The 26,206-nt window shown below is 36.8% G+C and overlaps 1 protein-coding gene across 1 annotated transcript in view; it reads right to left on the bottom strand.

Moving 5' to 3' along the window:
- LOC129226284 (neprilysin-1-like) overlaps positions 1-23,717 on the bottom strand; it is a 49,859-nt gene extending 26,142 nt beyond the window's left edge. Inside the window, exons 1-11 of the mRNA XM_054860885.1 lie at positions 23,574-23,717; positions 23,030-23,110; positions 17,550-17,767; positions 14,463-14,639; positions 12,889-12,969; positions 11,528-11,655; positions 9,518-9,719; positions 8,482-8,580; positions 3,474-3,548; positions 1,177-1,289; positions 838-942 (exon numbers count right to left, since the gene is read on the bottom strand). Coding sequence (XP_054716860.1) covers positions 838-942; positions 1,177-1,289; positions 3,474-3,548; positions 8,482-8,580; positions 9,518-9,719; positions 11,528-11,655; positions 12,889-12,969; positions 14,463-14,639; positions 17,550-17,767; positions 23,030-23,110; positions 23,574-23,700 — 1,406 coding nt within the window. The 5' untranslated portion in view covers positions 23,701-23,717. The remainder of the gene's footprint in view (positions 1-837; positions 943-1,176; positions 1,290-3,473; positions 3,549-8,481; positions 8,581-9,517; positions 9,720-11,527; positions 11,656-12,888; positions 12,970-14,462; positions 14,640-17,549; positions 17,768-23,029; positions 23,111-23,573) is intronic.
- Positions 23,718-26,206: the final 2,489 nt, after the last annotated feature.

Here is a 26,206-nt window from a genome sequence, read left to right as displayed (position 1 = left end):
GTGCGACCAAACGAAGGAAATGGTTCTGGTTGATACGGGAACATTCAGGTTATCTTGCAACTGCTGCAGAATCGAGAGCGTTCTGACGTCACTCTGGCTGCCCCTGCACCCCTCAATCTTGCCACATTTCGTTGTTCCAACCATCTTCGGCACAGCCGATGCACCGTGCTCGCATCCATGTGGATATCAACTGCGATTTGATGTACGGACCAACCTCCCCTTCTCAGTCCGATCACAATACCCCTCGTAAAATCGTCTATCTGCTGGAAGTGCACGTATCCTCCAAGACAAAAACAAAATTTCTTCGATAAATCTCCAGTCAGAAATAACGACAAGAATACACACTGCAAGTTCCTTCCCTTATATCTTCACGTGCGTCGGAGAGCTGCGCATTTCACATCATTTACATAACTCAGTGAAGTACTTCTACTCTAAAGTTTGCATAAATTTCTGAACACTCCTTCCTGGTGTAGCATTTTCAATGTCGAGCAGTGTACATTTAAAAATTGTAAAAGGCTAGGGTATTTTTCAGTGTCGAAGAATTACAGCATTTCTGTAGTAATTACTTCACATTAACTATAATTTCAACTACAAGTGCATTTTCTGTCGAAATTGGCAACTTCAGTTTTAACTTAGTACAATTTCGATAGATATGATTTTTGTCCAGAAATCATCCCTGGTTAGTCAAACTGTAAAGTTACAAACTTATTTCATATCAGTGTCATGCAAGCTAGTGTAAAAGATTCAGTAGTATGATTTAAAAAGAATGTACAGAGTAAAGAAACGAAAAAATACAAAAACAAAAAAGACTAATACTGATCAGAACAATATTCTTACTCAGTAGTATGAAGTCGAAGATATGGATCCATCAGCTTATCAAAATATACAAGGATACTTTCTCCGTTGGAGTTCTTTACAGAACCAGAAACCAGTGCCCAATGTCTGGAAAAAAGTACATTTGAGGATTTGATATTACAGCATACAGCTTTTTAAGCAAAAGCCAACTAAAATAAGGTCTATCTTACTCTGCTTAAACGCAAAGAAGAGGAATAAAACAAACCACCTTGGTTATAGTAGAGTACACAGTGGGACTTTGAAACTTTTAACGGTTTAAAACGACGATACATTTTAAATAAAATTCAACTTCTTACTTTTTTTAAAAAAAAAGTCGCTTACCCAGATATGATCTCATCCTTTTTCCTGAAATCATGGGACAGTTTCTTGAAATTGTGAAGGACCCACTGCCTGTAAAGATCGACGACAATTAACGTGAAGTTTTCTAAACGAACCTGAAAAAAAGTGAAGCACTTTTTGACTTTTATCTGTTATGCTTTAGTTCAAAACATTATGCATTTGTTTTGAATTTTAAGGAAAGGTTAATTTATAAAAAAGATAGAGTTATTCAATGTTCAGATAAGGTATTTTCATTTTTCACGAAAGCTAAGATTATAACCAAAAGTTAAAAGGAAAAAGATGGAAAAAGAAAAAAAATCCGAAATCTAAGTTTTATACAGTCCATAAGTCCCCGCGGTCATATTTAAGAAAATCAAAAACTTAAGAAAAAAATTAAATTTTCGAAATTAATTTGAATATTGAAATTTTGAATTCAAATTATGTTTTTCGCAATCACGAGTTGCGACAGGAACCTACTCATTGGTTACTACCCCACTCGCTTGATTCTGGAAACGGTTCCTGTCCCTCCTCTTGGGCGGTTACGTCTGCATAGTTGTGTATGTGCAGGCTTGTGTGTGTGCGTAGACCTGTGTGTACGCACGTTGGTGTGTGTGTATGTGTGTAAAGGCGCGTGTGAGTGTGTATGAGCGTGCGTATGTGTAGGACGTGGACGCCACCGAGCAGGAGCAGTAGCTACCAGGAGGAATCGCACCTGCAGAGGATGGTGAGGTTGAAAAAAGAACCAAACATCAAGGACGGTCAAATGAAAACAATTAGCAATCGCGATTGCTCAAAAAAAAAAAAAAAAAAACCCTAAAAATTTAATTTGAATTTTGACCTCTTGAATTCAAATTATGTTTTTCGCAATCACGAGTGTGTGTATGTAGGCGTGTGTGTTTATGTGTGGAGGGGGGTTGCTTGTGCATAGGGCATATGTGTATGTGTGGGTAGGCATGCGTGCTTGTGTCTGTGTGCAGGTATGAGTGTGGATAGTTATGTGTATGTGTGTGTAGGCATATGTGTTTGTTTCCAGGCATGAGTGTGTGGGAAGTTGTGAGTAGGTGTGTGTGTGTGTAAGTGTCTGTATGTATGCATGTATGTGTTTGTGTGTGTACGTGCGTGTATGTATGCGTGTAAGTGTAGGACATTGACACAACCTGGAGACGTTTTTCGCTAGAGGAGCAGCATCGTGAGGCGGCCGGTCGACGGTGATGCTGCAGAGGGTGCTGGCTGGAAAATAAAATGATAGCACATCAAAACGGCCAAGTGAGAACAATAAGCAATCGTGATTGCTCAAGAAAAAACCCTCAAACGTTCGAATTAATTGCAACTAAACTTCAACTAGATAGAGTTCAAAATTCCAAAAATATATATAGAGTAGGAATCGTGTAGAAAATGAGACGGGAACATATCACCCTGTTAGAAGAGCAACAATGACGACGTGTTGTAAAGTAAGAAAAGCAGGTATATATTTATCCTCTTTATTGCTATTAAAAAACAAACGTGAATGTTGATGTGTAATGCTGCGATACGGAAAGTCACATGAACAGTAAACGCTCAGGTGTATATTGGCATTTTGGAGGAGAAATTGCTTTCTATACTTCACTTTACTTTAGTTCCAAACGTCATTTTCCAGAATGATTCTGCTCCGTGCCATAGGGCAAAACTGGTAAGTAACAATTTAAAAACCGTCATTCTGTCATTAGACTGAAATTGACATGGGAGTAAGTAATTTTTTTTCCTCTAAACTCACACACAGGTTCAGAAATGGAAAAATGAACATGGGGTCAGTAGTTAGCCTTAGTCCGGAAACAGCCACGACCTACGTAAACAATTATCGGATTCCTGCTGTTAAATGTTTATTTCATAAGTTTTGCAGAATTTCACATACATTCGTCGTTAATCGGTCGACCAAATCTTCTCACATAACAACATTGTTGTGAAAATGCGAGGGTGATGCAATTTTTTTACTAGCAATGTAGGTAGCACATTTGACGAGCGGTGGCATTTCTCAAACATACCATTAACCACAGTACTGTCCGTTCTCGAAAGCGAAGACTACCACTCAGGACAAATTCCATTTAAAAAGGGGGCGATAGGTTGGGGGTGGGCACTTTCCGAACACACTTGCTATCTGTGCCTTTTTCGAGGCTTCATTGGAAGAACTGCTGAACACGTTATTTTGCACCTTTTACTTCCGGGTATCTCTCCCCATTTTGATAAAATCAGAGCAGACCTGACGCATGCGCAAATTGGTGCTAGGTCTCAGGTAAGGAAAACGAACAGTATAAGTAACTTACTTCTGGAATGTTTACAATGAGACTTCTGTTATTTGTCATCTTTCCAAAAGGCAGCTCTACTTTGAGGCGAGAAACCTGCAAAGGAAAAAATACGTAAAGAAGTTAGTCGCATAAACTAACAGAAGCAGAGTTTCGGTTGCAGAGTTTCAAGAATATTTTGAAGCACCTTTGATTTAGCGATGTGAGCACTGCTGTACCACAGCACTGAAGCCATTAAAGTTTCAGGAAACGTATATAACCTTAACTAAGTAGTCATTACTTTTCGTTGAAAAAAAATGAAATTTTCCATTATTAAAAAAGTACTTCATCTACAAGCTCTTTCTACAGGCTAATCTCATCAAATGATTATTTTGCGAGATTGAAATGTTGACTTAGTTTCATCAGAACGTTTTGCAGTCTATAAGAAGCGTTAATGTTCCGGTTTTAATAGCAAGGTATCTATTTTTTTTTACCAAACTCCTTTTTCGTGATCATCAATGTTAGACTTCATCAGGCCCGCCATTTCAAAGTTTTCTGAGAGGGAAGGGTGGGGGGGGGGGGCAACAAAGGGAATGAAAGCAATGCATTTTATTGGAAAAAGCATCAAAATACAAGCAAGCATGCATAATTGAATGAAACCGTGTATCCAAGATCCTAAAATTTCCATTCTTTTAATACCCAGTTAGAACCTCTATTCGCAACCCTTTTCGAGAAGTTAGAATGACAAACATTAGATAGATGCAGCCAGGTTTTAATACAGTTAGATTAACCGATAAGCCGGCTAGAGTAGTCGCCTGCTGTGTCAGCAGCATTTTTTTTTCTTTGAGCAATCACGATTGCTTATTGCTTTCATTTGACTGTTTTTGGCGGCCTATCATTTTATTTTCCCACCGCCACTCTCCGCACCATTACCGTCGACCGGCTCCTCACGATACTGCTCCTATAGCAAAAACCATCTCCAGATTGCGTCAATATCCTACACTTACACGCAAACATACTCGCACGTGCATGTACACACACACAAACACATACACACACATACATACGCCTACACACATACACCAATACATACACACACACATACATGCGCCTACACACATACATAAACACATACACACACTCATGCCTGCACACAGACACAAACACATATGCCTACACACACATACACATGCCCCCCACACACACATTCATACACACAACTACCCACACACTTATGCCAGCACACAGACACAAACACACATGCCTACACACACATACACATACCCCTACACACAAACACACATACTCCACACACAAACACAAACACATATGCCTACACACACATACACATGCCCCACACACACACATTCATACACACAACTACCCACACACTTATGCCAGCACACAGACACAAACACACACGCCTACACACACATACACATACACCCTACACACAAACACACATACCCCCACACACAAACACACACGCGTACATACACACACTCGTGATCGCGAAAAACATAATTTGAATTCAAGATGTCAAAATTCAAATTTCGAAATTCAAAACAATATTAATTTCAACATCGACTGAACAGATCTCACGAAAAAAATTCACAGCGTAATTCGCCAAGCTGTTTGACACTATCATATCGTTGGCTGTCACCCACAAATGATGTGACTGCGAGCGCCCGCTACATTTAGCATCTTATTTATATGCACAACCCCCCACTCACCGAGTATGGATTACGTAGCCTGAGCATGCAATTTAAAACTCATTTGATTTTTCCGCGGATTTTTTAAGCGTTTACAGGGCTAAAGTTTAGCACTGAAAACAGGACAAGGGGTCATTGTTTTAAGCTATTTAAATCTCAGGCTAACATGGATATTAGGAAAAATTATTGTTTTAGCAGGGTAGTGGAACCTTGGAACAGCTTACCGGAAGAGGTGGTAATGAGCAAGGGAGTAGATAGTCTTAAGAGGGCCATTGATCTTCACTGGGGATTGTAAATTGACTAGGACCAGTCTAGCTGGGCCCAGAGCCTGTTGCTGGTCGTCACTTTTGTATTTGTATTTGTATTTAAAACCAATGTATTCTTTTCGAATCCGTGCATTAGACATGATAGAAAGGTGAAAGGCTACTGCTGTTGTGAACGGCAGATTGGTAAACAAGAATGGGGGGGGGGGGGGTAGACATTTTATTCTTAGCTGAGAGAACAGTGGCGAATCCAGAAGGGCGGCTATGAGGCTGCAGCCGCCCCCAGACCAGAACTAAATTCTTTCTTTCAGTTTTTGTCTATCGAAATTATTAATTTACTACATCCATTCTATGTTTAACAAATTTGCAATCGTAACAAGGGTGTTAGTTTTCCGAATTTCTCGTAGAATTTTGGAAATTTTGCCCTACCTGTTCCAAATATTTATACATTTACTCTCTGAAAGAAGATAACGGGAAAAAAGTGTAGATATCATAGCTACTTGTTTTTTCTCTCTCTCTCTCTCTCTATCTCTCTCTCTTTTGTCGTGTTTAGTATCAATTCTTAAAATTTTGTTTTCTTTCTCACTGTTTTTCAGTATTTGTTTAACCTTTTCAGCTTTTCTTTCTTCTACTTTGTTTGCATCACCTTGCCAGCGTAATTATTTCGCATTCTTAACAAGAATAGAAATTTTTGCCTTCAAATTGCTTAACAAATATGTCTAAACGAATGAAAAAACTTTAAATATACACTTAAATTTTGGAATTTTAACACTGAATACAAAATTTCAGATAATTTCAAATGTGTAAGCCAGAAAGTTTCATTAGTAACTAGCTGTAAAGCTTGACCGCGAAGAGAAGGCGGCTGACCTTGAAGCAAACACATCACTTGTATCGTTTGCAATAGGTTTATTGTGATTATTTTGTGATAGATAGGATCAGTGAGAAAGACTCTCACTTTTAGGTGCTTTCTAGTTGATTCTACCTATTACCAATTATACAAAATGAGGTTTCGCTTCAAGGTCATCCGCCTTCTCTTCGCGGTCAAGCTATACCCGACGCGCGTTGCTACGGCAACAAAAAAATACATCATTATACTGATTTTCATGACAATCGGTTGAACGGGGCAGAAGTTGCTACTCTGCAGTGTCACCTTGTGGCGAGTGGTTTCAATGAGCTTATTATGCACCTTCTCCGTGGAAAAATACATATATATAGCAATTTTCATAATAATCGGTCCAGGTATCAAGTGAAGCCGTGACTATACTCAAATTTTGTACTCACGCAGTTTGAGATCAATCAATCGCTAAAAATATCAAATAGAAAAAGTTTTAAATCCCCCCGTTGCATGAAAAGCCACAAAACAATAAAGAAAGAATTTATTTGTTCAAACTCAAGAAAAATGGCAACAGCTAACTTCTTATCAATGAGATCTTTCACGCGAATTAATTTCTGCAGCCGATCATTTTATTCGTATTTATCATAGACTAATAATAAGTAGACAGAGCTATGGCAACCCTTTTGCTGCTCATAAACCAAACCATGTGACTGGTGGATATCCTAGCAACAGCGGGCGTTAATCGTAGCAGACGATCAACGCCAGCGCGAAATAAAATAAATAGAAGAGATGGAACACGGAATAATGATCTTTTATGGAGTCCGATTTGTAAATTTGTTATTCTAAGTTGTAAATATTTTGTTAATATAGTGAGCTTTTCGTTTAGATAGTATTGTGCATTTTCTTTAGTCAATTTCAAAAACTCTCTAGGCAATTAAAGTAGCAAGCGACCAAGAAGAATCAGCAAACGGTAAGATTTTTACCTACAGTTTCAATTTAAGATACCGATTAGTACATTTTTGCGTTAACGCAAAACGTTTACGCCATTTCGTTCACGCCAACGCTGACAGCTCCAAATGAAATAAAAGTTACCGAAAACTGATCAAAAACTATTACTAATGTCAAAATAATGCATAACTAAAAGAAAAACAGTTCAATCTCTGCACCTGGAAGTTTTTTTTAATGAAAACACATTGTCTTAAAATACATGTCGAGTGCCAAACTATAGATAATGCTGCCATCTAGCAACCATGCTGCCAAAGTCTTCGCCAAGCCCTTCCACTAGTCACATGATACATCTATGAACCAATTTTCTTTATCAGCAAGAATGAGAAAGCTCGGTCTACTCTTATTATTAGTCTATGGTATTTATCCAATGGATTGTGACTTAAATTGGAATAAAAAAGGAACTATCGATCGGATTTTTTTCGAACTGGTCTATAAACATTCCCAGTACCAAAAATAACAAACGGTGAAAGTTTCAGCCAAATCTGCCGGGTAGTTTTTGAGTTCATGGATGACATACAGACAAACATTCATTTTTATATACATAGATTAACATCCCTAGATAGCAGAACGCTTTCGTTTACATCAATGGACTTAGGTAATGACAAGTAAACTTCAGCCAGAATTTTAACGACCTCATCCGCCCCCAGCACAAATTTCTGGATTCGCCACTGTGAGAGAATAATTTCATAAGATATTTATTCTTCGAATTGCGGATGGGGTTGTCGCTGGGTTGCGACAATGCCCCTCCGTCCTGAAAAGTGAACAGGGCCAAGGTCAACTTTTACTCTAACGGGATGCTGCAAAAAGATATGTTCATTTTTATTTACGTTACAGAGACCATTGTTTGAAAATCAGAGATTTCCGGTTTTCCGAGAATTCGAAGAAACACAGAGTAATCAATTACACAATATAAAAATTGGAAAAGGTAAAGAAAAATAAATAAATAAATAAAAGAATAAAAGAACGCTTCAAAAAGAAAAGAAAAAGCAATGTTTCAGAACATGACTGTAAATATTTATTAGCAAAAACTTCACTTTATATGGACGAATTCATTTTTTTTTCTTTTATATAACCATTATTTATTTATTTACTTTTATTTTTTAATTAATTACTTTTTTTCAATTATTAAATGACGTAATCGAGTTTCTGAAACATTTTGTTTAAACATGTCAGAAATATATTGAAAAAAAAAAAAAAAAACGAAACCGAGTGGAAACTGCACATTATACAACCTTTTGCAATACCCTGGACTTTTCCGAAGATGAAAGCCACCTTGCTCCTGACAGCAGCCTCTCTGTGGTAGACAAAGTAGCATTCACAATTTCATTGGCCTGTTAGGAAATAAATGTAAAAGCTTATGTAGACAAAAAAATTAATAAAAAAATAAATAAAAAAATATATAAAAAAAAACAAATAAATAAATATTAACTTGAATTTTGACATCTTGAATTTGAATTATGTTTTTCGCAATCACGAGTGTGTGTGTGTGTGTAGGCGTGTGTGTTTGTAAGTGTGTATGTGTGTATGTATGTATGTGTTTCATGTCCGTGTGCAGGCATGATTGTGTGGGTATGTGTGTGTTTGTGTCTGTGTGCAGGCATGATTGTGTGGATATGTGTGGCTGTGTGCAGGTATGATTGTGTGAGTGCCAATGAAGGCGTGTGTGTTTGTGTGGGTGTGTGTGTGTGTGTGTAGATGTGTGTGTGTGTGCTTGTAGATGTGTGTGCGCGTGTAGATGTGTGTGCGCGCGTGTAGATGTGTGTGTGGGTGTAGGATATAGACGGGGGGGGGGCAACCTGGAGACGGGTTTTCGCTAGAGGAGCAGCTTTCGGGAAGTGGTGTTGCAGAGGGAAGCAGGCGGGGGGGGGGAAATAAAATCAAAGGAATTTGTCAAATGAGAACAATAAGCAATGTGATTGCTCAAAAAATCTTTAAAAGCACTTAAGTAAAAAAAAAATAGTGATGGTTGAAAACTTCATTTACGAATAGCAGAACTGTTATGGTTTTAGATAATGTATTAAAGCCGATGCTTTTACCCTCTCGAAAAAATTCCCATAATTTTACTATGCTTCGCACAAAATTTCGTTATTTCCTGATCAATAGTTCGGTCGCTAAACGACTTTAAAGCACTGTTTATTTTTTATGTCCACCCTATATTTGTGTTTCAAAAAGACAAAAATAAGGACTTCTGATTTACAAAAGCAGATGTGGACGATGTACAATTTGAATAAAAAACGGCAAGTGGTTCTATTTTAAAAAAGAACTTACTTTTGCGTGAATTTTCTCTTCCTGTTGAGCTGTGAGAGCATCAGCCAGGGCCGGACCTGCGAACTTTTCGATCAGCGCCAAGCAACTTCTCCACCTGGGCACGACGCCGTACCCTTTTTCCGAGCGGGGCTGCATAAAATCAGGCCCCATGTAGTGGGAGAATTTAGAGAAAAATCGCCATCCCAGGTAATTGTATAGACTCCTGCAAAACAATTAAAATGTTAAAAGCTTGTACAACCCCTTTGTTTTAACTTCATAATATCTGTACCCCAAAGCTGGACTATCGTAGGTCAGTCACATTGTCATTACTTTGGAGGAGAGTATAAAAACATTTGTCTGTGTGGTTCATACAAGGGTTGGGACACGTGCTCTTATAGCATTGATAAAAAAAAGTATGAAGGAATTTCTTTAATAGAATTACGTTCTTATGGCTCTTTGTGGAATAAGATTCTATATGCAATGCAGTAATAACATGAAAATCAACTTTGTTGAGCTTATGTTAGTCTGGCTCTGAGGTACAGATTTGTAGATTCGAGGAGTAAAGAGGGACTGTATAACTGATAGGACCCGATTAAAATGTCCGAAGACCCTAGGCCAAGCACTGTTTTGAAGGCCCCTTGCAGTCAAACCTTACAATTTTAGCCGTTTATGAGCCTATAAGAAGCAGGGGTGTCCTAAGTTGGTCTATTCAGTAATCAGGCCTTGATAACTAAATCATAAAACTGAATTAAAAATGAAATTTGAATTATTTTTACACTTATCTTTTAAGTATTTAGAAGTGGACGACTTGTTTAAACAAGTCTGCCGTTTTTACTTTCTCCAGGAGCAGATATAATAAAGTATTTCTAATGTTTATGCATATTTAATATTATTCTCTTTATATGTGCGTAAGTATGTATTGTATACGTTTGCTGTGTTAAAACACAGTGGCGGACAGTTTTCCGCATTGGGTTGTTTTGACTGTCCATCCTACGCATGCCTAAACGTAACTCTGAAACTGTAAATGCTTTTATATTTGCCCCTCTAACCCCCAGTGGTGGACCTACAGTTTTCGAGGCCGTAACAATACATTTTCGGGGCCCCTTTGTTTATCACAGAACTATGTGAAATATTAATCATGTGTTTTCGGGACCCATATATTCGTTGGTTCCCAACGCAATTGCGACGTAGTAAATCCACCGGGCCATTCCACCGTCACGTGAGGGACAAAAATACGCTTAAATTTCATTAGCATTTCATCGTCATATCTCTTAATATTTTAATGAAACAGGTGTAAGCATTTTTTTTTTTTAATCTTTACATTTGATACAAAGATACTCCTGACACAACTATATTCTAATTACACAATTTCTTTATTTAAAATAAAATTTATTTACATGCGTCACGTGCAGGACATCCAAAGTGAACCTCTGGTAACTTGCTAACGAATAAGCTAATATTTTTGCTCTATTAATGCAGCAATGACGAAACAAATTGTAGATTTTGAAAGCTATGGTTCAACGTAAAGGAAACATATTTTATTAATTTAGAAATAATTATTTAAACGATTAAAAAAAAAAAGATGTATATGCCCATTCCATTGAAAATGGTTATTTTGTCCCGCACGTGACGGTTCCTATATTTCATAAAAAAGAAATAATTTTTGAAGAAAGTTTTTGCTTAAGAAGTCACACATGCGTTTGTGATTTCTTAGCAACAAAATTTGGTTCATCGTCCTTTTAAATTATTATTTTTTATGACATATATGAAGCGTCACTTGCGTTACAAAATGGCCGTTTTACGTGGAATTTTGGCCCCTCCACTACTCACCCGTTTCAAAATTTATTGTCACACATGTTGAGTGGTCATACATGTATCGTTCTGTGTAGAGGCGATGTAGTATGCCAACCCAAAAACCGGGGGGGAAACCTTTAATGAGCTTTTGGTACATAGCATGTGGCTTCTGGAGCTTTTTTTTAAGGGGAAAACATATTTTTGGATTCTTTTTTTGAAAACCAATACTCTACTTGCCTGAACGGTAGTCCATCCAGATGCACAATGTAGTCCCTGATCTTTACTCGGCAGTGCAGCTCGACAGCGAAAGGGCGGACCAGCCCAGCGGCTTCCTGAATCATTGAAATAATGCTCTTCCAATCTGCCTGAAAGGAAACAAGCACCAACGCGTATTTGAGTGTGTGCTTGGAATGTCTTATACATGTTAGGAAAACGGCACCAGTAACAGACGTGCTTAAGACGTCGCCCTCAGGTTAACTTAAATTTTCTCAGCCTTTTAAACTATTTTTCTCTAATGCAACTACATCTCATCTATGGTTTGGCTGCTTCTGGATCCTCTGAATGAGTTCATTCTTTTTTTAATTGCTCAATTTCGAAAAAAGAAAGGTCAGACCCTCAGTAACAGACACCAACAATTCTGATGATACCCAGTAAGAGATAGGATGAGGAAAGGATGACTAATAGATCAAATTCCTTTTCTCTTCAAAATGTGCAAAAGTTCTTTATTTTTAGGTCTAAAACCTTATTAAATTCAAGTGAACATAAAACGCAGGCAGACCTCGTGGTGGCTGCTCCTAACCTTCCACCACTGCCTCGTTAATACTAACTGGCTCAAAAGATTCACTCTGATAGCACTAGATGGTTGCAGTGTATTCATGGGGTGCAGCAAAACACCAGTTTTACCCGCCTAAAATTCTTTTTATTTAAATCCAAACTGAGACTGTCTGTTACTGGTGCCGGTAATTTGTTTGTTTTTTTTTTTTCAATTTAACCAAAATTTCAATTTACCCCTTCTAAGATTGTACAAGGAATATTTCCCACCAAATTAATCAATTTTCAAATGTCCATAGTTAGCAGTGTTACCATTTCTGAATTAGATGGTACAAAAGCCGAAGGAAGAACATTTAGATGACAGACATCCAGTGCCAGAAAGTCGAAGTTGGTGTACGTTAAAGTATAGGCTCGTTTAGTTCTGGGCAGAACTTCTTGTTCATATTTCGAAAAGAACTATGTCTCCGCCGTAAAATACTCCCGGGGATATTGTGGCTCCTCCTGTCGTTCTAGGTATGAAGTTCTATAACTACATTGTCTTAAGGCGAATGACTAGGTAATTAAAAAAACCATTTAAATAGTTATGAAAAGTCAGAAGTTCTATTACGTTCAGTAAATTCTAATTCGATTTATGGAACAACAAACTACGAGAGGCACACACACTGACCCCTCTGTTTTTCTTGCGTTGAAACAGACAGACAATCTCTACCTGTAGCAGTTATTAAGCACTATGTGCTTAACAAAATGAGCAATTTTTTTAAAAAGTTTCGTTGGTCGGATTTAGCTGTCAGTCGTCCCCAAGGATGCATTTTAATGCGTTTAATTACCTCAGGAATGAGTCTCTGCAACTCTTCTACCACATCTGCTGGTGGAATAAGGTCCACGGTGTTGCAGTCGACATCTGTATCCTGAAAGTTTTAAAAGAGGGGAAATATGTTACATTAGCTATTCATCTTTTGTAATGTTTTTAAAATTACCGACACTTATATCACATTTTCTAATTACAACATCTTTTGAGAAGCTTTCTTAATAGCCCAAAAAGCTAATTAATTCTGCAGTTAATTATTTACTTTGGTATTAATGCACAATAAAGCAATCAACAATTAGATGAGTATTTTTTACGCACAAGTACATTTACATTTTTCTTAAAGCTTTGGGTTTTTGTAGGGGAACATGCAATGTCAACGTCATGAGTAAGTGTAAACAGCATGAATCGTCAAAAAAAGAAGGGTTCTGTAAAATATATTGAGTTAAGCGACTGTGCATGCGTTTGTGTGTTATTATGTCCAAATTATGGTATGTCAAGGCGACTGAAATACTGTTCACATGCATACACATGCAGTTTGAGTTTAAACTCGTTTTCTTTTAGCTTATGCAGAATGTTCCCCTTTCCAGTGAAGCTCTTGATAAAATTTGAATAGAAGTGTCGTAAAATATATCGGGTTAATGTCCAACCCTTTAAAATGAATAAAGTTATTCCCTGGAAAGCGAGACCACGGAGCAACATCGAGCAAAAAGCAATAAATGACGAAATTCACCCATAAAGCCCCTAACGGCAAAATTAAGAACTTTGGGAGCCAAATATGGAAACATCAATTAGCCTTTTGTACTTTTTTCACAGCATCAGTTCCCAAATATTTGACATTTTCCAACATCAGATAAAAGGCTATTCGTGAATTACTACCATTCACCTCTCCTATACAGCAAACATGGTTGAGTTACACTTGGAATTAATCCGTATTTGCTAAAAGTGTGCTTTTGCCACACGAACTCACACCCACCCACACGCAGATGAATTTCTCTATTTAAAGTCTCCAAAGAAGTCTCCAAATTTAGCAAATAGTTCGTTCGATGGAAAATTCCTATTAAAGAGACCCGCGTTATAATGTATTTTAAACTAGTTAATTTTGTCACTCGACTTGACACCGTTGCTGTTCTTATTTTGGCAGAATGGTACTGTTGCGCAGAACTTGGCACCATTAGCAAAATTTCAATTATGAATTTATCACCTAGGAGCTTTTTGCTGGTGAAACAAAACGACCTAGGTCTGGGTATATGTTACAGCTGTATTCTTGACGTCTCGAAGACGTTACACTACAATCGCCCCTGAGGCAAAAGACGTTGAAAACTCCCTGATTCAATGCGAATAATTGCAAGCAGTTTTAAGCGGCATGCCAAACGGTTTCAAGCAACTAGCCATAATATTTCCCTTTGACAGACACTTTGCACCCTGAATTGGTTTTTCTGTTTACTTTTGGGTTACCTTGATAATAAGGGAATGATTACACAAATATTTTTTTTGGGAGGGGGGGGGGGCGGATAGTACATGGTAAATTCAGAACTCGTCTTTTCGTCTGTATGACGAAAAGAACTTCATAGCTGTGAAGTAAATACCACTTACCTGTTCCACCTGCGCGAAATAAGCGTCCATGCCCACAATGTCTTCCACTTCGGAACCCACCTTTGCTTCAGACGATCCCAATCGGATGAACTGGATTCTCATACCATCACGAAGTAGAACATCGCTTCGAATGTCTTCGGGAGTGCGCATAGATTCCCGCGGACCGCCTGGGGACAGCTGTAGCAAAAGTAATTCCCAAAGTTTAGAATTCTGCAAGTGGTTGCAAAATAAAACATAATTAACCTAGAAGGTGTTTGTTAGGTTTTTGAATGTGTACAGACAGTTTTCAAACTATTGTGCTCCGTCTTTATCTGTCTCCTATTCCCTGGCACTTGTTGTATCTCAAAGTAAAGGTACTCACCATAGACTAATAATAAGAGTAGACCGAGCTTTCTCAGACTTGCTGATGAAAAAAATTGGTTCATGGATACATCATGTGACTGGTGGAAGGCTTGGCGAAAACTTTGGCAGCATGGTTGCTAGATGGCAACATTATCTATAGTTTGGCACTCGGCATGTATTTTAAGACGTAATCTGTTTTCATTATAATTTTTTCCAGGTGCAGAGATTGAACTGTTTTTCTTTTAGTTATGTATTATTTTGACATTAGTAATTAGTTTTTGATCACAGTTTTCAGTAACTTTTATTTCATTTGGAACTGTTACGTCAGCGTTGGCGTGAACGTAATGGCGTAAACGTTTTGCGTTAACGCAAAAATGTACTAATCGGTATCTTAAATTGAATATGTAGGTAAAAATCTTACCGTTTGCCGATTCTTTTTGGGTGCTTGTATCTTTAATTGCTTAGAGAGTTATTAAAATTGACTAAAAAAATGCACAGTACTATCTAAACGAAAAACTCACTATATTAACAAAATATTTACAATTTAGAATAACAAATTTACAAATCGGACTCCCACTCCATAAAAGATCATTCTTCCGTGTTTCATCAATTCTATTTATTTTATTTCTCGCGGACGTTGATCGTCTGCTACGATCAACGCCCGCTGTTGCTAGGATATCCACCAGTCACATGGTTTGGTTTATGAGCAGCAAAAGGGTTGCCATAGCTCGGTCTACTCTTATTATTAGTCTATGGTACTCACAGTAAAATAAAAGACTTGAAACAAATTAAAAAAGTATGTTAATGCATTACTTTGCAAAAAATACAACAGATTTGGAATTTTGGCTCTCTCTTTAACGTTATGGGGATTTGTATCTTGTCTTGAATTGTCTTTTTACCATTGCTACTCTTTATTACACAGTGCGAATTTCAGAATTTTTGGCTGTTCTTCCGGCACATCTTAATGCCCCTTTTGGGGTTTCCTGTGGCCCTTTCGCTTCAGAGTACGCCCTATTGCCCTGAAGAGTGAGCCTTGCTCCGTTTTCTATACTCTCTGCCTTGTATTGATTACTTACTAGTCGATAAAAATAGCTTGGTTTTACTGCATATCTACATCTCCCTGCTCTGAAAATGAGAATCAATTTAGTTACCAAACACGTTGATGAATTTTTAACACATACAGACATGTCAACTTTTACGCATTTTGCGGAACCATCTTCATTTTAACTTATCCTTCGTCCTCCTGCACGAAATATAAATTCTTCCGCATTTTCCCTCCCAACTTAGAACGAATTTTCATTTGTTCAGCTTCATTTCCTTTAACTTCTTTTATCCAAGGGTTCGTACTATTTATTTATATCTAACAAGTCATACTTGACACCAAGTTTTAGTCTTTCAATATAGTCACCTCACCAGCACTGTGTACAGTCCGTTTTCAATGAGTTGAAAGTCTTAGGAGTAGCGCCTGTTCTGCTGATTGTTCAATTGGAGTGACCTACTTCCGCAAGAATATTTATAACTGTTCTGAAGCAAACGCCACAAAAAGTGGTTCCCTCCACAACTTCCACATAGTTGGAAACGGGTAGTACACAACGCTGGTGACTGATTGAACTACTGCAAAACTTGGTGGCATTCACTACTTTTGTATCAGATGTAAATAAATAGTTGCCGGTATTAAAGTTCCAGCCCTCATATTTCCGTTGGTTTTGAAAACCATGATGGCTTGCTTTCATTGTGAAATGATGACGCCATGGCTGGAGTGTGTCTCTCCATGACACAGTTAGCTCTGTACAAATCAAACCTAAGGAGTGGTAGGGGCCCTTATTAGCTGAAAAATATTACGTATGGTATAAATCGAAACTCTATTAAGAAATTTTTTTTTCGATAATCATGTTATGGAAGAAAGTGTAAAAATTTCCTTTTATTCACTTTCATTTTTTTTAACAAGTAGTTACTTTGATTATTTCAAAAATATGTCACATAATCTCTTCCGGATTATTTGCCAATTTCTTTCGCTGTTTTTTGTATAGGGTAATGGCACCAGTATCAGTCAAGGGTCCAGTAACAGACAGTCATAAGTTTGGATTTAAATAGTAAGAATTTCAGGCGGGTAAAACGGATGTTGCTGTGGCCCATGAATACGATACACCATCTAGTGTTTATCAGAGTGAATTTTATGAGCCAGTTGGTATTTTCAAGGCAGTGGTGGAAGGTTATGAACAGCTACCATGATGTCTGCAGGTGTTTCATGTTCATTTGAATTTAAGAACCTTTTGGATTGAAAAATAAAGAACGTTTGCACGTTTTGAAGAGAAAATGAGATTTCTGTCCATGACTCATCGTTTCCTCATCCTATCTGTTGCTGGGTATCATCAGAATTTTCGGTGTCTGCTTCTGGGGATCGATTTTTTTTCTCAAAATGGAGCAAATCAGAATAGAATTAACCAATTCAAAGGATCCAGAAGCAGACAAAGGTTAGATCAGATTTAGTTGCATGAGAGAAAAATAGTTTGAAAGGACTAAATGTATTAAAATGCTCAGAAAATTGAGATAACCCGAGAGTGATGTCTTAAGCATGTCTGTTACTGGTGCCGTTACCCTAAATCTTCTGCAATTTTTTTTTTCGAAAAAAGAGGTAGGCAGATGTGCACATTTTTTCGTCCCCCTGCTGAATTTTCCAAAACACTCCTTCTATTTATTGCCTAATCAAGTGAGCCCAAACATCCTTAGAGCCCAAACGTTTACCTTGACGAGATACGATCCGGGAACCTGATTATCCGGCACCACCTCCATCCGGAATGCCACCGGAACATCCACCAACGCGAGGGCGGTGAGCCTCTGCTCCAAAGTCAAAGGAGGCTCATCTTCGTAGAAGTTCTCGATCAACGGCCATTTGCCTATCTGGAAGGTGGCCAGCAAGCGTCTCACCAACTCTTCAGGACTTTGGCCGTCTTTCAGAAAGCCTAGAATGAGCATTTATTTTCCAAACTGTGTTGATAAAAACATAAATATATATATATAATTATACAGGGCGTCCGAAAAGTCTTTGACATATTTTAAAAATTCACAGAAATTATCGTATGAGTTTGCAGTTTGATCCAATACTTCACAGGTTCAAGAACTTTTTTTTTTTACATCTTAAAAAAAAGGGGAAAAAATTTGAATTCTGACATCTTGTATTCAAATTATGTTTTTCGCAATCACGAGTGTTCGCGCGTGTGTTTGTGTGTGTTGGGCGTGTGTGTTTGTGTCTGTGTGCATGCATGAGTGTGTGTGTATGCGTGTGTGTATGTGCGTGTGTGTATGTGTGCGTGTGCGTATGCGTGTGCGTGTTTGTGTGAAGGTGTGTATGTATGCGTGTAAGTGTATTATATGAACACAACCTGGAGACGGTTTTCACTATAGGAGCAGCATCGTGAGGCCGGTCAACGGTGGTGCTGCAGAGGCAGGCGAGGGAAAATAAAATCATAGGACATCAAAACCGTCAAGTGAGTACAATAAGCAATTGTGATTGCTCAACAAAAAAAATTAAAAAAATTTATTTGAACTTTGAATTCAAATTATGTTTTTCGCAATCACGAGTGTGTATATTAGGGTGGGCCGAAATAAGCCGAAAAAATTTTTTTTTTGAAATCAATTTTTGGATAGCGCGCAAAAGTTGCGTACTGAGCCAGTTAGCACTCACAAAAAATTTCTTGGATATTAAAAAATATCTAGCCGGCGCTATTTGATACTGAAAAACCGAAAAAAAAGAGAAAAATGAATTTTTGTCGAAATTTTTTTTAAAAAACTAAATTCCAAATATTTTGCTGGAATGCACCCAAATTGTTATATAATGAACCAGTTCGAGCCCATAAAATGTTTCATTGATTTTAATGAGCATTTAACCGCTCCTTTCCGACATCAAAAATTGGAGAAAAATGAAAAAAATATTGAATTTCTTTAAAAACCAATGTGAAAATTATTTTTCAAAATTAAATCATAGACTAATTAAATAAATTGCGGTATTAATCATAGTAATTATTATCACGCAATAGTATCATACATTTTCTACAATTACATATAGAGATAATAAACTTTTGAAAAAGAAATCTTCAAATTTGATTTATAATACCTCATGCATAATGAATATTATTTTTTGGAATAATATTGTCCTTTTTTATCAAATGATGGAAGTTCTTTCCTAGCTTAAAGTTTCGCACGAATGTATCCATCTCGTGCAGTTTCACCACGAACTTTATTGCAGCTTCGGTTATTAGTTTCACACAACGTTCCACAGCTTGCGTGTGACAGGGAAATTTTTTGAAAGTGAACTCTGTAGGCTGTTCTTTGCACATTTCTTTCAATTGTTGGTCTTTTAGATGCATTGTAAGAGATGGCTCTGTTACAACACAGTTTTCCCAATCAACTAAATCAACATAATCAACGGCTTCAAAATTAAGTTTAGGACGCTTAAAAAATCGTACACCATCCGAGCTCTTCGTCTTCTTATTTCTAGAGTTCAGAATGCACCTAACAGCTGATTCCCGAATGTATTTTCTTGAGTCAAACAACATTGTCAACAGTAGTTGTTCAGGAAGAGCGAAATATGCATTACTTGAGAGAACTTTGAAAATTATCTCCTTAACGTTGTCTGGAAACTGCCTTGCAAGAGAAATCATTTTCCGAAAATGTTGGGCACCATACTGGCAGTTCGGTTCCATTTTTATTTCAAACCACATTGGAGCATAAACTAACATTGCATACTTTAGAAGCATTGTAAGATTTTCTGATGGAGTTGGAGTGCCTATATACAAGCGTAACAAACGGTTTGCAGTTGTAAGTCATCGCGCATGACTGAGTTTGCCTGGGCTACTGTCAGCCACGCTAGAAGTAAAACTACCATCTTTTACGGCAAGACAGATTCTATACAAATATTGTTGTTCAGTACTTAAATTTTGTATATCTTCCATGTCCAAAACCAGAAGAAGTCAATTTTATCAAATTTGACCACCGGATTTTTTTCAATCTCTAAGAAGTTGTCCGATAGGTCCAGAATATGAATGTGGTTCCTTTGTGCAACCGTCCAATTCCAGAATAAGATGCCTCAGTGGCAACTCATTAGTATGCAGCAATTTCTTTTGCACTTTCACCAACTGTTAGTGATAAATGACCGATGTACTTGCTACCTGGTTCTTCTATGAGTGCTAGATGTGCTTCAGATGCTAATTTTTGATGGCCAGATGTCTTTTGAAGGGTGTCATCTTTGCGGCGGTCAAAATACAAATTCTTTATAGCTGCCCCTTTAACTGCTCTTAAATCCCGTTCTCTTAGCTCGCTCCTTTTTTTTTTATCGACTTCCCTCCTTACTTTGTTTTTATCGACTATGTATTTTTGATTTGTTTAAGAGAAACTAAGTCGAAATCAGCGAGAACTGCTGTAGCAATTTTAGCCACTGCTCTATTTGAAGCGCCAGTTAGATCTGCTGCTAAAGCTGTATGAGGCATAGAAAGTCTCATTTGACTTGTCGTTGTTGATGGCGCATCAGTTCGCTTACGTTTTCTTGAAAGCGGATAATTCAATTTAAAATCGTCATCTGTATTTTCTGTGCTTTCTTCTAATTCAAGCTCTGTTTCAGGTTCATTCAATGTAATATGACTTTCCTTAACCTTCAATTCACTTGTGCTGGGTACTGATGTCTTTCTCATCCAAAGCAACACTTGTTTCAATTTTCTGGCATCTTTTTCTCTTTTTCGTAGTTTCTGGGTTGTTACTTTATCCACTTTTCCAATAGCCATTTTTCTTACTGATATTGGAACCCAAGATTAAAAAACTAGCATCTTATGTAACTATTTTTTATTTGAGTGTGTGCATTTTTTAAAATTGGCGTACAAATGTCGAATAAAATTGATTGAACTTTCACTGTTTTTTCTAAGTAACGTATTGCGTAACATTTCAGTATTTACTTATTTCGAAACTACTTTAATTTCTTTTTTTTTTTTTTCATTTTTCCGATGTTTCAGTCTTAAAGGAGCGTAGCTAAATATTCTACGAAATGTATAAAAGTCTGAGTATTCCAACTAATTCACTGACAGATACTTCTAATTTTTGCTAAAACTAGCTTCAAACTTTTATTTTTGACCCCACCCCCTTTTTTTTGAAAAAAAATGCATTTTCGCCCTTTTTTTCAGTTTTTCAAGGTCAAATAGCGCCGGCTAAATATTAAACAAATTTAGCGAAATTTTTTATGGGTAATAACGGGCCCATATAGCAACTTTTCCGCACTATCCAAAAACAGATTTCCAAAAAAAGTTTTTTCGGCCCACCCTAGTGTATATGTCGGCGTGTGTGTTTGTGTGGGTATATGTGTGTGTGTGTGTAGGCGTGTGTGTTTGTGTCTGTGTACAGGCACGAGTGTGTGAGTGTGTGTATGATGTGTGAAAATGTAGGCCTGTATGTTTGTGTGTATATGTGTGTAGGTCATTATTACAGCTCCGTATGTACACTGTATGTTGTTCGAGTCGCGTCTAAACGTACTCAAGTTCATCCCATATCTACAAACGGCACACATGTGCCTTCCTTTTGTCCCATCACTACATAGAATAAAATGAAGTCTCCAAAAAGCGTCAGTTTGGGGGGTGTGAACGCGCAAAACTCAAACTACCAGGCCGATTTCGCTGAAATTTTCACAGTATCTTTCTTTTAGCACCGGAAAGGTTTGCAGACCAATTCGAAAAAAATTCGATGAATAGTTCTCTTTTTATTCCAATTTAGACCCAATTTTCACATAAATTCCCAAATATGGGAGAGAAATTTACTTGCACCTATATTAGTATTATATATCGTTGGAAAGAGTAGAATTTTCAGCGTTCTACGCAATTTTTTTCAATGCTTTAACTTAAATAGAGCGGGAGTTATTTACGTTTTTAGCTCGAATTTGTTTAGGCTTAGCTGAAATTTAGGCACTATTTTCTTCATTAAATGTATTAATAAAAAGTGAAGGAATTGTCCCACAGTTTTCTTTTTGACACCAATGGAAAAAGCGACATTTTTAACTCCAGATCTATCTCGACCCGTGGTCGAAAAATTAAGCTTCTATCTCAAAAGAAAAAAAAAAGTTACAAGCCTTTTTAAATCAGTTTCAAAAAATCTCATGCCCATTCAAATTGTTAACCATTTTCTTTCTCATTTTCATTTCTTAAACTTATTTTATTTTGTGTCTCCATGGTTACGCTTTTTAAATCCATCTTTCTCTATTTTATTTCTTAAAAGTATTTTAATATCTGTCATCATTGTTTGGAAAGAAATTTTGCACGATGTTTTTTTTTTTGTTTTTTTTTTTTTTTAAATTTATTTAAGCTGATTGTTGAATCTTGACACATTTTTTTTTTTCAAGGTGGACCGGGAAAAGCCGGCAATGCAGCTAGTTCAAATACAAAACAAATTGTATTTATTTGCCAAGTTATTTCTGCCCCAGTTATGCTAATTCACACCAATAATTTCATCCTGACAACGGTTAAATATGGTTATAATAATAATGGTTAAATATGATTTGGTGATTTCTCAGTGACATAAAATAGAATAAGCAAACTCCCCAGGTAGCACACTCTATTTCGCAAACGTTTCAAAATGGTTGTTAACGTTGTGACAACCAACCTAAAACGTTTATGAAACGTTTAAACGTTACGTGCGCTACCTGGGCTTTCGCTTTTTGTATACAGCCAAAGCCACATGAACGAAAACGCATTTTGGAGCTGTTGCGTATTGGCGGGAAGCCAGATTAAACATATTTCAATGCATACAACTGTATAATCAAGGGTGCCCACTGAAAAAAATTATGGCGCAAGTTGCGCCGCCATTTTTTTTTGGGGGGGGGGGGATATTTTTTAATTAAATAATTTATTTATTTAAATTTATTTTTGATTTATTTTCAATTTAAATTACTTACTGTATTTTATTACATTTATTTATTCAATTTGTGTGCATGTAAATAAAAAAAAATATTTAAAATAAAATAAAAGAAATAAAAAAGAGCTAAAAATAATAAAAAAGGAAAGAGGGTTGAGAACTTTTTGGAGAGGGGGGGGGGGAGATTTGTGCCATTGAATTTGGGGGGTGGGATCGGCACCCCTTCTGTATAATTTTAGTCCCCACTTCAGTAACTTTTGATAATTTTACCACACTTCTACGTATTACTGATTGTAAAAGACCTGGTATTTCTTTCAACTATAAAGAGAGATATTTACCGAACTCCATGCAAGCAGAATAGAGAGCCTTCACAGAATCCAGACCTTGTACTCCATTATTTTCTCTAGATTCTAAGAGTCCTGTTAAATACAAAAATTCACGTTACAATAAAATTGTCATTAACCCTTGACATTCTATGAAATTCTAGCTGACAAAGGACAAGAAACATATTGGTTCATTACAAAGGTCAAGAATATTAAAACCATACATCCTCCCGTTGAGAAGAGATAAAATGGAGGGAGTGAAGACTTTCATTCATGGAGCAAAGATCCCAAGTCACGTGATGAATTTCAAAGCAAAGCATTGGTAGAAATCAGGTTTCTTTAGCTAGTTTCATGTCAAACTTGTCAATCATTTGTCGTTGTTGGGTGACATGACTTGGCGTCCTTGCCTCAGCTTTTCTAAGCGAATGATTAGACTTGCTCCCTCTATTAACTAATTCCTGCACTAAGGCTCCTCCCCAAAATGAAAGACCCTGAATCATGTTTATAGCTTCTAAACTATCATGATCAAGTTCTAGAATGAGGAAGAGAAACATCTTACTTTTTGCTGAAAAATAGACGACGTCCGCAGAGCTTTTGTCCACTGATTCTGTCTGTCCGGGAGCTCTGCCGTACTGACCGCAGGTGAAGTCGTAAAAGTTGGAGCATGCATCCGACTCGGAATCCATCAGAGATAATATCTGACCCGCTGAAATAAGGGAACGCTTGTCAAGATTTAATTAATCAAGGTAACAAACATGTACAGGAAAATCAAGTTGCAAACTTCTGACGGCCAGAATTACCTGGAACTTTAATTTGAAAAAAAAAAAAAAAAAAAAAACACGCTTTAGTAACAAAATGAACTAAAAAGTTAAAAATAATCTTTGGATGACAAGTATATAATGTAATTGACCAAACACTTAATTTTACTGCAATAGAAAAAAAAGCGTGGGGGCTTCTTATCGGTTGTCTTAAATTTCTTCCATTTGTTATCCATGCAAAAATGTAACTAGGCAGCCCCCCCCCCCCCCCGCGCTTTTTTTCTATTGCAGTAAAATTAAGTGTTTGGTCAATGACTTTATATACTTGTCATCCAAAGATTATTTTTAACTTTTTAGTTCATTTTGCTACTAAAGCGCGTTTTTTTAGCTTTTTAAAATATTTTTTTTTATTATAATGGAATGTATCTTAGTATTCTATTGCATTATTTGCATCAGACATTTTGAATGCTTTCTGGTAAATGCCTGTGCAAACATTGTTACACTCCGCAGCTCTGATTTGTACGTTGTAAGTAATTCTAATAAGCCACTGACTATTTGTCCAAAGGAAAGTTGGACCCACAAACACACAAGTTAAGCTAATAAAAGCGTGTTCATTAGAATAAACTAATAACTTATCGTTAATAAATTAATTTGATTATAGAATATTGCGTTGTCATCGGGTCCGAGGTTGCATTCCAAATTTTAAAAGAATCCGATCACAAAAAGTGGGCGAAAATTGAGTTATAAATGTGATTTCGGTGTAGACGGGATTAGAACGCACTGGCTACGAACGCTCATAAAGTGGTGGAATGTATTAACAGTCATTAGCCACTGGCTCTTAGTCCAAAGGAGAGTTACTCACAAACATACAAGTGAAGCTAATAAAAGCGTGTTAATAAATACAGCTTCCTATAAGTCAAATCAAGTGCCTTATGATGAAATGTCAACCCTTAAAAGACCAATAGTACAAAATCATTTTCTAAATTAACGATTACAAATAGTTTATCAATTATATTGCTTAAGTGCTACAGGGGCATCAAAGTCCTAATATTAGCGAAGAAAGAAAAAGAAAAAAAAGTTAGTTTAAAAATGTAACTGTTTTTTTTTTTTTTTTGAAAACACCCCAAACTAACATATTCTACAGCTATGTTTATGGAACTAATACTGCTGTGGGGCTGAATTAAATAATATTTATTATTTTTTTATTTCAATTTTATGTAATCGTCGAATTAATTTCACAGTTTGAGGGTAAAAAAAATTCGGACGCTTTTGATTTTTATGCCAATCTAAAAGGTTTGGTTTCTAAAATTCAAACTGAATTTTGTTCCAATTTACTAAGTTGAAGTCAGAGAATCTGAACGTAAGTAAGCTTTCGAAGATCAATGCAAAGTACCGAAAGTCGGAATCTATCTTAACTCCCAACAAAATGAATCAGGAACATGTATTTAAGCAAGAAAAAACAGATACCAAAGGCTGTTTTTGTCGAAAATTTTAAAGTTAGTCGTTTTTGTTTTACTTATTGATTTATTGTGCTTTCTTCATCGTTACTTGTTTCTTATTGATGTTAAGTTCTAGTTTGCCAAAATACAAAACATTTTTGCTGTACTGTATGTATTTTCAATGTTTGTAAAAAGCATTATGCATCAATACAGCTAATTTTTTGAGGAGGGGCAAGTTTTATCTTATTTGTCCCTCACTTTAGCCTTTTTGCGGTTTATCCACGATTCTTATTATCCGCGACACTTCTGCCACCCAATTTCGCGGATAATCGGGAGTTTACTGTAGAAGCAATTTTCACCCGTCACACCTACGCACGGGCGATTTTCTAGTAGAGAGAGAAATGAAATGAACACATGAAAACTTTCAACGAACTTTCATTTAAAACTACTTGTTGGAAACGTAAAGAAACCACGCGTCATATTTAGCAGTAAGTTACCGTCCTAAAGAGGGTTGCCAGATTTAAGAACAGTAGATACGGGACTGTCCTCTAGCAATGAAAAGGGGGGGGGGGGAGGTATTAAGACGTTTATTCATGATAAATCTGAAAAATTCAATCGCAACAAAGCATTAAACTTTACAAAGTGTCGCCTATCAAATTATAAAAATCATTTTCATTGCGATTGACGACGCAGGCACAGAGATATTTTTCCAACATTAGTCAATGAGCAAAGAAGAAGTAACCATTCGGTTCCTCATGGTTTGCTGCCAAAACAAAAACATACAAAATCAAAAAGAAAATAATTTTTGCGTTTGTAGCCCCATGATTCTCTTATTGCCCATTATTTTTCCCCCTTAAAATAATGCCTCGTTCTGTAAAATAGTGTCATCAGCAAGAATACGAGACATTATTCGTCCCGTATGGAAGTTCCCCGGGACGCGGGACAATTTTTTAAAATACGGGACTTCCCCTTGAAATCCGGGACGTCTGGCAACC

The sequence above is a fragment of the Uloborus diversus genome, chromosome 7 (assembly GCF_026930045.1).
Source record: "Uloborus diversus isolate 005 chromosome 7, Udiv.v.3.1, whole genome shotgun sequence".
Lineage (NCBI taxonomy): Eukaryota > Metazoa > Arthropoda > Arachnida > Araneae > Uloboridae > Uloborus > Uloborus diversus.
The sequence above is the reverse complement of the archived record's forward strand: the minus strand, read 5'-3'. Positions and strand labels throughout refer to the sequence as shown.